We start from the raw sequence: 15,432 nt of genomic DNA on the forward strand, positions 1-15,432 counted from the left end.
GCCACGCTGGTCCAGTGCGGGTTGGCAGATCGACCGTATTCAGCAGTCAGGGGCTTGAACCCCGGTCTACTCAAAGAGCGTGTGCTACTGCACTCCCGCTCCTGCCCACTCGGCTATGGAGGTGATTAGGGTAGTGGTTCCCTAATTACTGACCTACAGACCCTTTCAAAAATAAAATTTATGGACCTCTTCCAAAATCAAAAGTTTGCAGAGATCTCTACAAATGTTTCTCTGTGTGTATGTATGAACACTGGGTTTTCTGAAAAGAAAATTCAAAGTTTTATGTTGAAAACAATTCAACTTTATTCTTATTTTTTAATTATATAAATTTATTTGCTATATAGAGAACAACTAATTTTAATTTGTGGACCCCTGGAACTGGTCAACAGACCCCAGTTTGGGAAACACAGAGGGAATCAAAAATTGAGCAAATTTTGTAAATGTAAAATATTAATGTAACTATAAAATATTCAACTTCATTTTTATTAAGGTTGAAGTGCAATGGTCCCTTGTTCTTTGCATTTCATTTTGTGAGCATTATTAACATTCAAAAAAGAGAAGCAGATCTACCTGAGATGCAGTTGACATCAAAACCACCGACTTTTAAACCTATTTATATAGGTTGACAGAAATTATCTATTGCCTTTACAGCTCAAGTGTATTAGTAATTAAATTCTAAAGCTGAAGATAATACAAGTAACTCCAGTGAGATATGTCTGTGTACTTCACTAGGAATAATGACATGTTGAATTCTGGAAATTAGCACTTTTTTTAAAATTTGTTTTTCTATCTATAAATCTCATCTATATATACTTTGCCTTCTAATCTGTATCTTCCTTTTTTACCAATTATTTGCTTTTTAAATGACTTAGGGAGTCCCCTTATTTTGGCCACAATTTTTTTTCACATACATTAATAATAAAAGATTCCCACAGTAATTCCTAAAATTTAGTATTAACTATAAACAAATGATGCAAGGAAGCAGAACTTTCTGCAAAAAAAACTCTCCAATCACCAAAATTACCATCCAATTATGCTTTGAATTGTATCAGTCACCCTGCTGTGTAACTTATCCCACTGATCTGCAACAGGGGCTGGTGAATAGTCAAAGGAAAAGTTGATGTTAAAAAATATATAAATTATGTTTAACACCAGGACCAAAGCTTGTGATGTTTCACTGGTTCCCCTTTAAACTCTTATTAGTTTATCACTGATACTATGTGCTTTACTGGCTGTCAGTTTCCACTACACTTCATACGTGAAGTTCACATGCAGTAAAGACTGGGTAATAGGTATTAAACTTCAACTGCTATTTTTCAGACAGATCCCAATCGTCACAGACTTTGATTCACTCTGAAGAATGTAAAATTATAAGCACTCCCCTCTCATTCTTAAATTTGCTGATTCACTGTCTTCCCTGTAATCCCAATAACCTCCCATGAAGGTGACTATCACAGCTTTACTCAAGTCTCTGTATATAATTTCAAAGTTTTTTTTTTTTTTCATTGAGATAGTAGGTAATCATTTAGTCAACCACGACCTTCCTTTCAAGAACCCAACATTGAAATCCCTTTAAGATTCAACATCTATCCTTCTTATTGAGGTAGTTCTTAACCATCATCACATCTTTAGGCCATCCTTATAGACTGGGAAAATATACTGGTCCCCAGGGGACTGTTCTCAAGGCTAAGGATCATCTTTAAATGTTAACTAACATTGTGATACATTCGTGTGTCACTTCTTTAGTATAAATAGATGCATATTGCCTAGCCCTGGGTAGGCAATATCGACCTTTCAGTAAATTTTCTAAAACATTTCTCAAAGTAGTTATAGTGAGCTGAGTTCTCTTCACAATTTCTTTAAAATTATTCTTAATTGTAAAAACAAAGACCTGCAACTCATCTGCTAGGTTTTCTGGGTTCTCTATTAAATTGGTCCATTTCTTCTCATATTCACACAAGAATAGACAGTCTTGTCTCCATTCTTAAGGCTCTTTTTCCAAGGTTTCTTGTACTTGTTTTACAACTATATTCTGTCATCAGTGGTATTAATAGAAATATGCTTACAATTGTCATACAAAAGGGGGTAATGCAGTGTACTATAACATTTCTCTCTCTTCTTTGAATAACCCTTTAGATATCTTGTCATCCATTTTTAACATCTTACTTTTGCAATGATTCTACACTGGAATGAATGGATTATTGGCTGCCAGGATAAATCCCTTATATACTTCCCATAATGCACTGTTACATACAGCTATCTTTCCAATTAAAACCAGCCCAAGGAATATTTTATACCACTACATACCCCTTCCACTCTTAAATTTAAGCCTTCATGTTTTCTTTGACCAAACAGATTTCTTTGGACACTACCCATTTTATAACACTGTTTTGTAGTATAAAGACTATATCTTGAATCAGCAGGACTATGCAAAGGGTGCCTAAATATGTGTTTCTAGAATGGAAAGGTATTTCTTATTAACAAACAAGATACTATGCTATAACAACTGGTAAGAAAAAAATAGTTTTGCACTTAAAAAATAATGTATGGCTTTTTCTTTTGCAATTTGCTGTTGTGCATTCAGAGACTGATAATTTTCAGAAGGCTGGGGGAGTTCAAGTTGTTCATACAGTTTTCTGATTTACCTATACAAATGCTAGGCCAGTATTGGCTAATGGCTCATGAAATGCATTCAGAAGTGGCCGTACTACATAAGTAGTGTGTTATGTAGTATGGCCACATATCTCATTGTTCTTAACTTTTTGTAATGAAACTATTAAACCCCATTAGGTTATGAAAATGGGGATAAGTTAATAAAATTTTTATTTCTAATTTGCAATTAAAAGATATGTTTCACTTAACATGATGTTTCATGAAACAATCATTTGTCAACGACTGCAGTTTACCATAGCTGCAGTCACATTATTGATAGCGCTGACTGTAGGAAATGCTGGTAAGTGATGCACTATGTCTCTAAGCAAATACTTCAAAAACACCTCTCTGTATAAGCATTAAAAATCTAAGCTGCATGAGAGTGCCATGCAACTACTTGTTTTAAAAGTATAATGTTCTGCATTTCTATAGCAAAAAGGAAAACATTATTTAAGACCATCAAAAGGAACACCTGAAAAGTGAGTGACTGGATGTTTTGTAAGAAGACTTAACAAAAAAGTAGCATTCATCCAGTAACAATACTTCATCTAGAATCTAATCCATCCTGACAGGTGGATAAGATATACCTTTTGTGGTACATTCATCTATATAGTCTTCATATTCATGGTGGCGGTTTCTACGAATGAAGGGCAGTACTCCCACACCTATGGCAATCTAACTTGGCCAATTGTGTCCAGCATGTATATTTTTCTCAAAATTATTTCAGCATCTCTCTTGCGTGCGTGCGTGCGTGCGCACACACACACACACACACTGAGCAAAAGGAACTTCAAGTGAAGAATGGAACAAATTACAATAAATCTTAATAAAAGACCTCAAAATTAAGTTATGCTAATTAGAAATATATCATCTAGAATAGATTTGTGAGTAGTTGTGTTCCATTTAGGGATGAGTAGTACCAATGGTTGATGAAATTCTGAACTTTGGATTTGAACTACAGCAATTCAACTGCAGTGAATAATGCATAAATTAAGAATAAGGCATTTTCAGCATTGTAAAGAAACACTATGCATTCTTTACAACCTCAGTTTATTCTTGTGTTAAGTATTTTACATTATAAATAAGCACAGCAAAGAGGTGCACTATGGTTTATAATTAATATACTATCATTTTATTTCTGGCAGTGTGCACAAAAGTGTATCATTTGATAGAGCAAAATTATCAGTAGTATGAATAATCCAGGCCCCATCAAAATGATTTTATTAATGCAGTTAGTTAAGGCACTTCAGAACAATGTAGCATGTAAAGTTTTTCCAAGAATATCAAGATGAAAATGTTAATACTAAATCACAAGGTGTGATATTAAAAATACAATTAAAAACAAATTAAAATAAATATTTATATTAAAAATGAATCAGTGAAACTTGCTTTTATCATCAGAAAAAAAAAAACAAACACTATGGAGTTTCCAGTAGTAAAAATAATAAAATTAAGAATAAGCACATATACCTAGATGAATAATCATTTGACTAGATATGTATCAGCTTACCCTTATATTTTGTCATTGAAAACCTCAACCTCAGCCATTTTTTTTTTTAAATTCAGACAGTCATTCCATAACAGTTCAGGAATGGATATATGCTTATAAATTTTTTTTTTTTTATGGTATTGAATTAATCCCAAATACAGCATGTTATGAAACACCCTGTATTTGGTGTTTTTAAAATCAGACTTTAAGGATATATTTTTGTAGCTGGAAAGGAAACACTTCTTCTGTATTTTAATTTATATTAGACTGAGTCATGATGATGCATGAAGTTTACAAGAATAATCAAAATAATGTTGATTGCTACATACATTTTTATGTGCAGATATCTAAAGTATAAAAGATTTATACTAAAATTTTGAATATATTCAAATTGTTATTGGATATTTCGGATGAACATTATTCTCAATGACTAAACTACAAAGCTAAAATTCATTCCAGCAGCAAGCAATGCAAAAATTTTAGCATTTCATCTTCTTATACAAAAAAAAGTGATCATTTCAAGATTAGGCATATTTGTTATTTCGACTCTATAAAAATATTGGAATGCAGGTTATAACAATTTTATATACACTTCTCATAATATGTTGGAGTTATCATAAAATATGAAATTAGCCATAAAAAACTTTTACAGATAAAACTTGACTAGTTAAATGTTGAAAATTTACACCTTCACATGACTATACAAGGTTTTGTGTGGTTTTTGGCATCAACTAAGGTGCTTCCTGGTACAGAGTAAAAAGAATAACTGAACACAACTATATAATACAAAACTCCCAGACAGCACTCTTTTATATCAATCTTGGTCTCACTTATGGAATGTTTCATAAACTGTTTATTTTTAGGCAATCATATATGACTTTATCCAGTAGAGCTCAATGATAGTATACAACTGGACAATGAATTAGAAGGAATATAAAACAATTCCACATGATATGTCACTTCTATAACTATAGATTTCATTACAAAAATAAATACAAACATTAAAAACACATTTTATATAGTAAATTTCACATTTTCAAGTAAGCTGAATTAAAAAAAAAAAAAAAAAAAAGCCAATAAATCAGATTTTAAGGATATAATTTTTGCAGCTGAAAAAAAAAAAATCACCTTCCATATTTCATTTATATTAGACTAACTCATGATGATGATGCATGAAGTCCACAAGAGTAACTGACAAATGTGGATCTCTGCATATATATTTGTGCCCATACTGTAATTCAGCATCATAATGCACAAACTGAACCTTACAACTATCTTTCTGTGCTTGTTCATACAGTTGCTTTCCTAAAGCAAAAGGTACAAATCCATCATCTTCAGCATGCAGAATAAGAATAGGAACCTTGATTTTACCTATCTTGTCTTCACTGTTGAAGTTAGTATCTTCATTCATATTAATAGGATTAACAAAGAAGAAGTCAAAGAATGGCATGTACCGATGAAGGAAAGATATTGGGTGATACCGGGCAGCATCTGTTAACTTGTTAAATGGAGCTTCCAAAATAAGAGCAGCAGGCCTCTCATTTTGTTGCTCCAAATATTCAAGGAGACGAACTGCTACTCCAGTTCCCAGAGAATGTCCCCAAATGTAGATACGAGAGCTGTTAACATATTTTTTGACCCAATTATAAACAGACAAAGAGTCTTGTAGAAGGCCCGAAGAACTAGGAGGAACATTTGATGAATCAGCATAGCCTCTGTAATCAAATGTTATAACATGTGCATCTATTCCACTGTTCGCCAACACCCTATAGAGCTCAACCCTATGAGAACCTCCTCTCGAACCTGCATTCCCATGTAGATATAAAAAGACTGGCCTGTCATCTGCAAATTCTTTTTTTTCATAGTTTGAATTATCACAAATTTTCTGAATGCTTCCTGGAAGAATGTGCCATGTGCCAAGCAAAATTTTGTCTTCTGAGGATATATAGAAGTTTCTTGAGCATTGGAAACCTAAGTCTGAAGGAGAAGAGAGATTTCCAGTAGTCTGCAAGTTTATATAGTTTAGGAAGACTGCATGACGACGGAGGGATGCACTACTATAAAAACTTATGGGTAGGATAATATATAAAATAAAGAGGAATAATCCAAACACTTTCATAAAGTGGTAACGAAGCTTATTAAATTTACTATATGCATTTTTTGCCGGAGCTTTGTATCCATTTTCAGATTTATTGCTGTGTACTTTGGTTCGTTGACGTACCATTCTGAAAAAGAGAGAAATATTAGTTTGTAATTATGACTTTTGATGAATGTTTATTGAAGCAAATATTGATTATTATTACATTAAACATATTACACTCTTTAAATTAATATTAAACCTCGCCATTAGAATAAGACTACCAATTTATTTAACCATAACATGCAGATAAATTGTTTACCCCCCCTTTAGAATCTATCAAAAGGAGGAGATACAGCAGGAAGGGTAACTGTATATGGGCATTGTTTTCTGAACTGTTTTTACCATCTAAATTTAACAATGTAAAATTACCAACGGTGAAACTTTCATGTGTTGAAAATTTACAATCTACTACACAAGTGAAATAAAATGCATCATTCAATATCAAACAGAAATACCACAACTAGAACATGGGATAGCACGGGCTAGGTATGCACATTAAATGCTATGCCTCAACCAGCCCAAACCAGTGGTTTTCAGTTAGCACATGCATGGAAATCCTAAAAAAAAAAAAAAGCCAAGATTCATAATGGCTTGCATCACACATGAGACTTCAAACTGGTTTTATAATTTTTGAAATAAAGACTGTTCAAAGATTTTTATAGTTCAGTCTTAAAGTACTGTATATTTTCTCATAATCAATTTATAGTGAAAGTTTAATCCAATACTTACCTCATGATCCATTAAAACTTCGAAGTTCATGAGATGGTAAAAGTGAAAAGGTTTAAAATTAAATTAATAACTAAGATTATGCTCAAAGGAAGAAGTGCACCCCTTTTTTCCCAGTTGCCCTCCATAAATCACTGTGTAAACGAGAAGAAATAAAAAACATTGGTTAACAAGCCTAGAGTCTAAACGAAGGACTTTTGTTATGTTCATCGTCAGTTGGCTGCACTACACTAATCAGCCAACTGACAATGAACATACCAAAAGTCCTTCATTTACACCCTTGGCTTTTAACCAATGGTTTTTAGTTCTCGTTTACACAGTGATTTATGGATGACAACTGGGGGGGGGAGGTACACTTCTTCCTCTGAGCATAATCTTAGTTATTAATTATTCATGTAATTTTAAATCTTTCACTTCTCATGAACATCAAAAAGTTAAATACGGATCAAGAGGTAAGTACTGGACGAATTAAGCTTTTGCTATAAATTGATTATAAAGACTGTTCTTATTTCTTGCCTTCACCTGTTTGAATATCAACATGAGCTAAATCCATCTACACTTAATGGCAGGAAAATTGTCCCATCTTTAGACTGATACATACATGAAAAGTATGTAATAGTAATTCTCTTGTAAATGAAGTAAAAAAAAAAAATCTTTGGGATTTGAATTCTTTGGCAGCACTTACCCCAAAAAAGAAAAGTTAAATCAAGCATGGTTTACCAATCTGTCCAATTCCACCTAAACGCTCTACATAGGAATGTACCTATAAATTCTTCAATAATATTGAAATATGCCTGACTGAAGTCATAAAATTGCAATTGCATTTAAAACTAACCAATTTTTAGTTTATGTTTTAAATAAATAGAGAGCTAAATCACAAAGTGTGTTTAAAACAAGTGAAGTTTTGTTTTTGGATCACTTCACTAGGAGATAACCAATTCTCTCTCCCCCCAGCCTCACACAGATATGCAACCTTGTTAATTCAGTAAACTTCCAGTCACAAAATTATCTGAATTTAATTTTTCAACTTTAATTTTCCTTTAATTTCACACAAGGAATGTTCACTGGAAGCATATGCAATTACATAAATTAATTGAAATAAAAATTAAGAATCACTTTGAAACATTTTATTTATTACTTTTTTGTGGCAGAGTTATGACATTAAGGTTGGCATTATATAGAAATGGCTTATAATCAATCCAGCCTGCCTAACTTTTTTCCCAGATGCACATCACACTTGAACTTTTTTAAATTTAAATTTGCTTTTAAATTATTGTGTACTCCTTCCAATTTAACTTTCTGTAACAGGTTTTCTCTGTGCAGTTCAATGAATAAACTGCTTTAAATATTTGGATAAAACTGGTACAGTTTTATCCAAATTTTTAATTTTTTCTCAATTTTTTCCTGCTTACTTTTTGTATATGGCAATTAAAACCAATTTTGTACATAAATGCTTTTTTTTTTTCTGTAGTACTGTATATATAAAGTAAACTCTTAATTCAAATAGTTTGCAGATTAATTCTGCTAAAACTGGCAGAGTTGTTAATGACAGAATGCTAGTGCAACAGGATCCATAAAAATTGGGCAGATGGGAACTGAAGTTTAACATTGACAAATGCAAATTACTGTATATGAGTAGCAGCAACCCCAAAGTAACATAACTGTGCAGTACTACACTCAGGGTAATGGAGAATGAAAAAGACCTAGAGTTATTTGTGCAGTCAGATATGAAGTTTTCTGAGCAGTGCAGACACGCTGCCAGAGCAGCTCATGGGGTTCTGTCAATGATATACAGGAATTTTGCCAGCAGGAATAGGGAAGTGATTATCCCTTTGTATAAGGCGATGGTCAGGCCACACCTGCAGTGCTGCATACAGATCTGGAGGCCACATTTTAGCAAGGATGTAGAGCTGCTAGAATGAGTACATAGAAGGGCAATGAGATTGGTGAGGGGGAACAAAAGGGTTGCTCTTACCAAGAAAGGCTAATGTTCTCAAATTGCAGCAGCTGGAGACTAGGCACCTACAAGGTGATTGATTGAGGTGTATAAGTCCTTGAATGGTTTGAGCAGGCTCAATGCTGATGGGATTCTTCCTCTTGCTCAGGCATAAAAAAAAATTCATGTGAAAAGAATTTTTTTTTTTTTTGCTGATGCTGTATAAGGTTTCTTTTTTGCATTATTTTACACTACTAATTCAAATATAGTTTTCTTAAGTTTCAAAATATTTGTCCTGTGTCCATCACTCATTACTATATATATATATATTTTTTTTAAATAATTGTGAACAATTATTTATTCTTCTTTATGAGGATGGAGCACCAATAAGACTGCACAATAGTGAAAATTCTTATAGGCATGTGGCATTTGTATCTGTGTTAATTTTCTGTAGCTCTGGCACACACAGTTTCACTACGTTGGACACAGTTTCTTGTGTTCAAAGCAGTGAAAGCTTTGATCACATGGACCATTTCTAACATAATTACAAAAATAGACTTCATACATCCTCTTGCCTAGTGGTTTATGAAAGGGAATTGCTTGCACAGGGGTTCTAATTACTGAAGTGTTATTCATAAAACTAATCTTTAGGAATTGTCATTTCCTGACAGGGAGCTGCTTTTGGTTGTACAGCACCCCTTCAGCAATGCTGTTTTCAGTTCTAGTTTATGTGTATTTTATAAGAAAGAGAATAAATGTTTTCAGTGATAAATTTATCATTTAAATAAATGATAAATTATATTTATGCAGAATGAAACATTCTATTTCTTATAATTTACAGTTGAAAACAAATTTCAGATGATTGGATAATAGGGTGGTAACTTTTTTAAATCTTTATAGTAAAGTAAAAAATAAAATTGGAATAATTATTTTTGTTTTTAATTTTTATGTGTTGCTTAAAAAATAATCAATTCTTGTTCAATTTTTTTTTTCAGATCTATTCAGCTAAAAAGTGGTGAGCTAGGGCAAGTACTTCCTCTCCACTTAATTTAATAAAATTCAACTTATTTATGCCATGTGCACACAGTATTTGACAGTACAGGTGAAATTTGATATTCATCACAATAAGATAGGTGTCATCATTCAGCTGAAGTAAGCGAATACCATTTTGTTATCTTAAAACCATAATACTTAAGTGTAAATTAAATTAAGTTTTAATTGCTTGGATGCATTTATTTTCTAATAATGATTAAATATATTTGACTTTATTTGTATTAGTAGTAGCGGCAGCAAATGATACAAGGACAGCATCAGCAAAAAAAAAAAAACAACAAAACATCAACACTTCCCATTTCATCTGTCCATCTCCTCTAACTCTAAGTTCTTACTTGAATTTTCTCAAACCACCTACCTTTACAACACCAGATGAGAGTTTGTTCAAATAATCAACTATCTTCTGGTTTAAGGCAAATTTATGCACATCCGGCTTGAAACTATCCTTCATTAATTTGAATTTATGCCCCTTGTGTGTAGTCTGAGCAAGAGGAAGGATTCCTTCAAAATTGAGCTTGTTCAATTCATTCAAGGCCCTTAAACACCTCAATCAGACCACCTTGCAGGAGCCTAGTCTCTAGATGCTGCAATTTGCAAACTAGAGCCTTTACTGGAGTGCACAATTTTCCTCCCCTCATCCCAATCTTATTACCCTTCTCTGCACCTGTTCCAAGAGTTTTGCTCCCCTCATCCCAGTCTTATTATTTTCTCTGCCCTCTGTTCCAGGAGATCCACATCCTTTCAGACCCAAATGCAGTATTCAAGATGTGGCCTAACCATTGCCTGATACAATAGGATAATCACCTCTTTATCCCTGCTGGCAAAATTCCTGTTTTTAATTGACAAAATCCCAACCCTATCTGACTGCATAATTATCCCTCCCAGGTCTTTTTCATGATCAGTACCATGAGTATCCTAGAGCTGGTACATTAATCAAGAATTATTACTCTTCAGTGAAGTACTTTGCATTTGTCAATATTAAACAGCAATTTCCACTTCTCAGCCCATCTAGATCTTGTTGCTGTAGCATACCCTGATTACTGTCATATAAGTATCATCTGCAAACTTAGACATTAAACCAGATATGCCTTTATCGATATCATTAATAAATACAGAAAACAATGAACCCTGGGGGAAATCTGTGTAGAAAAAAAAAAAAAAAAAAAAGAAAGAAAGGAAAGAGTAGGTTTTTTTTTTTTTTTTAGATATTTTTGACAATAAAGTATTCTTTGTAAAACAGGACATTGTTTATGGGCTCACTTTTGTCTTCACTTGTTGCTCCAAAACAAATAAAGAGAAAAGTGAGCCAAAAAATTATTTCCTGTATTTTTGAAAAATACTTTATATTACCATAAATATCAAAAAACTGTATTTTTTTTTTTGCACAAATCAAAAAAGGTACTTAATCATATTAATAGACAAAATTAAATGTACCCAAGTAATTAAAACTTAATTTACTGTCATATGCAATCAACTGAATATATGTCCGAAAATTACTTGCTCCCAGGTTAGAGGCAGCCACTGATAAGGGCTAAAGGGGCTTAATACAACTGCACTACAATCAATGATCCTCCAAAATATTGCTTTAGCCTACTCTATAAAAATATCCATACCCCCCCCCCCTCTACTTGTGATAAAAAAAAAAGATTTTTTCTCCAGCATGATGATTAAAGCTCAAGGACACCACTTTTGCTACCTCTCCCTTCAGAAAATCCTCGGACTGCCACTACTTGTCCTATTCACAATAAATAATTTTTTTTTAATAAAAAAAAAAAAAAAATATATATATATATATATATAGCTCTGATCTATAATAAAGCTATTTAAAGTTGAAAAAAAACCCCAGAAATTCTTTATTTATAATAACTGGTTTATAATGTACATCATATTAACCAAGAAATCTAAGAATGCTGGGAAAAAAATACTATGTTAAATATAAAAGAAAAAAGTTTAATCTTTATTTTTGCCTTTAGATTTTATATGCATTCCTGGAATACTGAACTGGGCAATGGATATTTAATTTTTTTTTTTGCTTTTCTTTCTAAGACTGGATCTCATGTATAAGACATTCTTAAAATACATGCCAACAACTACCAAAATAAAAGTCATACTTCTTACTATATACATATATAATTTTTTATCCCCGAGGTAGGTAATGTACAGGGGCGTAGGGTCAAGCATTGCGAGATCCGGCCCGTATACTGCCACAAAAATTGGCAACTGTTGCAGTGCTTATCTGTTGCAATAAAACAACACAATGAAACAGTGAACTCCTCTTGGCCAATTTAAATTTCAATTTATTCCTTTTAGTCTTCTTTAATCGAATTTTTCAAGAATGTGTGAAAGGTTGGCAGACTAATCGATGTACAGTACTGAAGAGTAAATAGAAAATGTGTCAATAATATTCAGGTAGACACCATTTCTACTTTAACTCATCATAATGGATCAAATCGGAAAATTTTAAGAAACAGAAACGCTCGTTTAATTAACAAAACATCTTATTTTTCATGATCAAATATATTAGTATTACCGATACGTGTGAAGAACCGGAACAGCCTTTCGGTCGCTCTGGTCAGTTCTGAGTCCTGTTATTCAATACGCACTTCGTTTTTATAACTGGGAAATGTTAAAATTACTTTGTAATTAAGCAAAACTCTACGATATTTTCATGAGTCTTATTTCATATTCCCATTACAAAACAGCTGATGAACAACTGTCACACCCAGTGCTGTTGTGTGTCATACTGAACATGCTCTCGATAATTGCGTATGACAGGTGGGGCAACGAGTTGCAGTCGATCTCTATTTTCTCCTTCTTAATTCGGTTTAATGAACATATCTATCTCTTAGCTGATTTAAACAGTTTTTTTTTTTAAATAAAACTAAGAAAGTATAAATTCTGTATCCTTGTAAATCTTATACCCATTTGGAGTACATGACTTAATGCATGCGTCAGCCTTTCATTTTCTTTCTTTTTTTCCCCATTCTAAATTACATAAACTTATTATGAAATTATAATATGCTTGTGTAATTTAAAAGAAGTAAATTACTATTTAATCAAGTAGAAGAGGGAAGGAGGTTGACACGACAGCCAGCTGTTAGACGGATGCAAAACAGGGAGGGCACCAACTGGTTATCATATTCATTTGTACCGCATATTCTAAATTTCAACTAATTTTATATTTCTTCCAAATTGTGTTAGTTAAAAACTTTAACCAACTGTACTTTTGAATTAATATTATGAAAAGAAAAACTGCATCAAAAGTACGTACGGTATTATTTAATCTTCTTCGAACGTGTAGATCTGTCTGACTCGAACTGTAAATTCACTACGCAACCGAATGCAATGATCTCAGGTAATTTCCTTTCAGCAATATGTAGTGGCACAAGACTCTGACAAGCACTGCGAGTAGCAATTTCAACATTTAAAAGACATCCGTCAGTTATAACAAGGACATTGTGTACACCCGGTATTATCGTCACTTCCATATCCTTGATGTACATAAACCACCTACAAAAGTAGCGTTATCTGACCGTTTTGTCACACTGACAGCTGCGCCATCTATCGATAACTGGAGGTATGTGTCACACATGAACTGGCTGGTTGCGCTTTCTTTCTTTCTTGTTTTTTTTTTTTTTTTTCTTTTTTCGAAATACCGTTTTAATAATGATTCAGAAGATAGCCCATTTACTTTAATCTCTCTCTCTCTCTCTCTCTCTCTCTATTTCCAATTCAGTGGCGAACAGGTTGAAACCTTTGAAAATGATTTTTATGGGCAATTCGGAAAAAAAATTATCGATATTTTTGTTTAATATCAAGATGATTCAAAAAAGGACCTAAATCGTAAAGATTTATGATTTATTTTTTTTTTCTTTATGCCGAATATATTGCCTAATATTGAAGTGTCGTAGGGGTGCACGATTAAACTAGTCTATCCAGTGATGCTCCAAACTGTGTGTGTGTGGGGGGTTTACATCTACACTGCTAGCTTTAACGAGACAGCATAATTATATAATATGAAAATATTTAAGGTCTTTGGGGAACTTAGCCACCTAGTGGGTGAAGTAACAAGACTACAAATCCTCCAACTCCAGCGATATTCTCAAACGGGCCTCTTGTTTTCTTTAAGGGGATCACACTGGTGAGTATGGACTTGGCGCACACAGGGTTCTGAGCTAAATATCATCATTCTTCTCTTTCTTGCTGATTCCTTTTTAGTGGGGTAACTAGGGTTGATGGTGCTCAGGGTAAATAAAAAAATGGCGCCCCTTGAAAACTGTTCTTTTGGAATTTTTGCATTTTTTAACAATAAAAAGGCGTCCCCCAAATTTGGCGCCCAGGGCACGTTCCCGCCTGCCTCACCCTGGTTACGCGACTATTCCTTTCTAATTCTGACTCTTGTTTTCTCTCTCTCTCACACACACCGCACGCAGATTAACTGAGAAATTTGTTTTGCCTAGTGCAGAAAGTCTCGGCTTCCTTGCACCAGATGGCTAATAATAATAATAAGAAGAAACAAACTGTCCTCCCCCTCCTTCTGCGATTGTTATAGCCTTCCCGCAGTGGAAGACCTAACTGTAAGGTAGTTTTGCCACACATAAACCTATCTTCTCTAGGAATAGATTTTCTCCTTTCTCGCACGTTTTTTTTTTTTTTTTCTTTTAGTTACAAGCATATTTTATAACGTTATAAATGGTGACTTGGATAGTATTAGCGTTCTACTTAGGAGTGGCTCATTTAAGCAGTTATAATTAATAATTACATTTTATTTATTAATAGATAAATTTAATCTAATTCCTCTCTTCTATAAGTTATGGAAGTGGTCTGTTCCTCCCCCCCCACCCCAAATGCCTTTGCTTCTGAGAATCCAAGCCAGAGCCATAATTAAGTATACCTGCGATACAGGCAAATTAAAAATTGTGTGCCCCTTAGCTCGCCCCCCCTAATAATTAAATATCATAAATTAACAATAAACGACTTTATCCATAAAAATATTATTTATAATGTACATTTTAAGTAACATTTAATAAATTGAAACTATTCAAAAATTTTTAAAAGTTAGATCACCAGGAAAAATTTAATAATTTATATCATAATTGGTTTCTATAATATTATAATAAAATTATAAATTCGTTTCTTATTTAAAAAATTTCTTAGGATCCTTTTTTGTGTGTGTGTGTGTGTGTGTGTGTGTGTGTGTGTTTGGTAGCGTCAATAATTTCTTTTGGCACAGTTACTCAGGGGCTGGATGTTGGAATAATTTCGACATAGTTTATTTGGAATTTTGAAAGATCTGACTCAATTCCTCATGAGGAGATACAATATGGTAGGGTAGTGACCGTACATCCTGTTCATAGACTACCCTATCAAAGTATTCGGACACGAGGTTTCCAATGTAAGTGAATGGAATGCAGGAATATACTGCCCTACCATTAA

At 33.2% G+C, this 15,432-nt stretch overlaps 1 protein-coding gene across 1 annotated transcript; it reads right to left on the bottom strand.

Moving 5' to 3' along the window:
* Window positions 1-5,288: 5,288 nt before the first annotated feature.
* LOC150076691 (lysophosphatidylserine lipase ABHD12-like) lies at window positions 5,289-13,477 on the bottom strand. Its single transcript, XM_090386610.1, has 2 exons — window positions 13,268-13,477; window positions 5,289-6,366 (listed from the first exon to the last, which is right to left on the bottom strand). The coding sequence occupies exon 2, from the start codon at window positions 6,363-6,365 to the stop codon at window positions 5,289-5,291; it is 1,077 nt and encodes a 358-aa protein (XP_090242736.1). The 5' UTR covers window position 6,366; window positions 13,268-13,477.
* Window positions 13,478-15,432: the final 1,955 nt, after the last annotated feature.

This window comes from Mastigoproctus giganteus, chromosome 12 (genome assembly GCF_048544385.1).
Source record: "Mastigoproctus giganteus isolate SK-2022 chromosome 12, ASM4854438v1, whole genome shotgun sequence".
NCBI lineage: Eukaryota > Metazoa > Arthropoda > Arachnida > Uropygi > Thelyphonidae > Mastigoproctus > Mastigoproctus giganteus.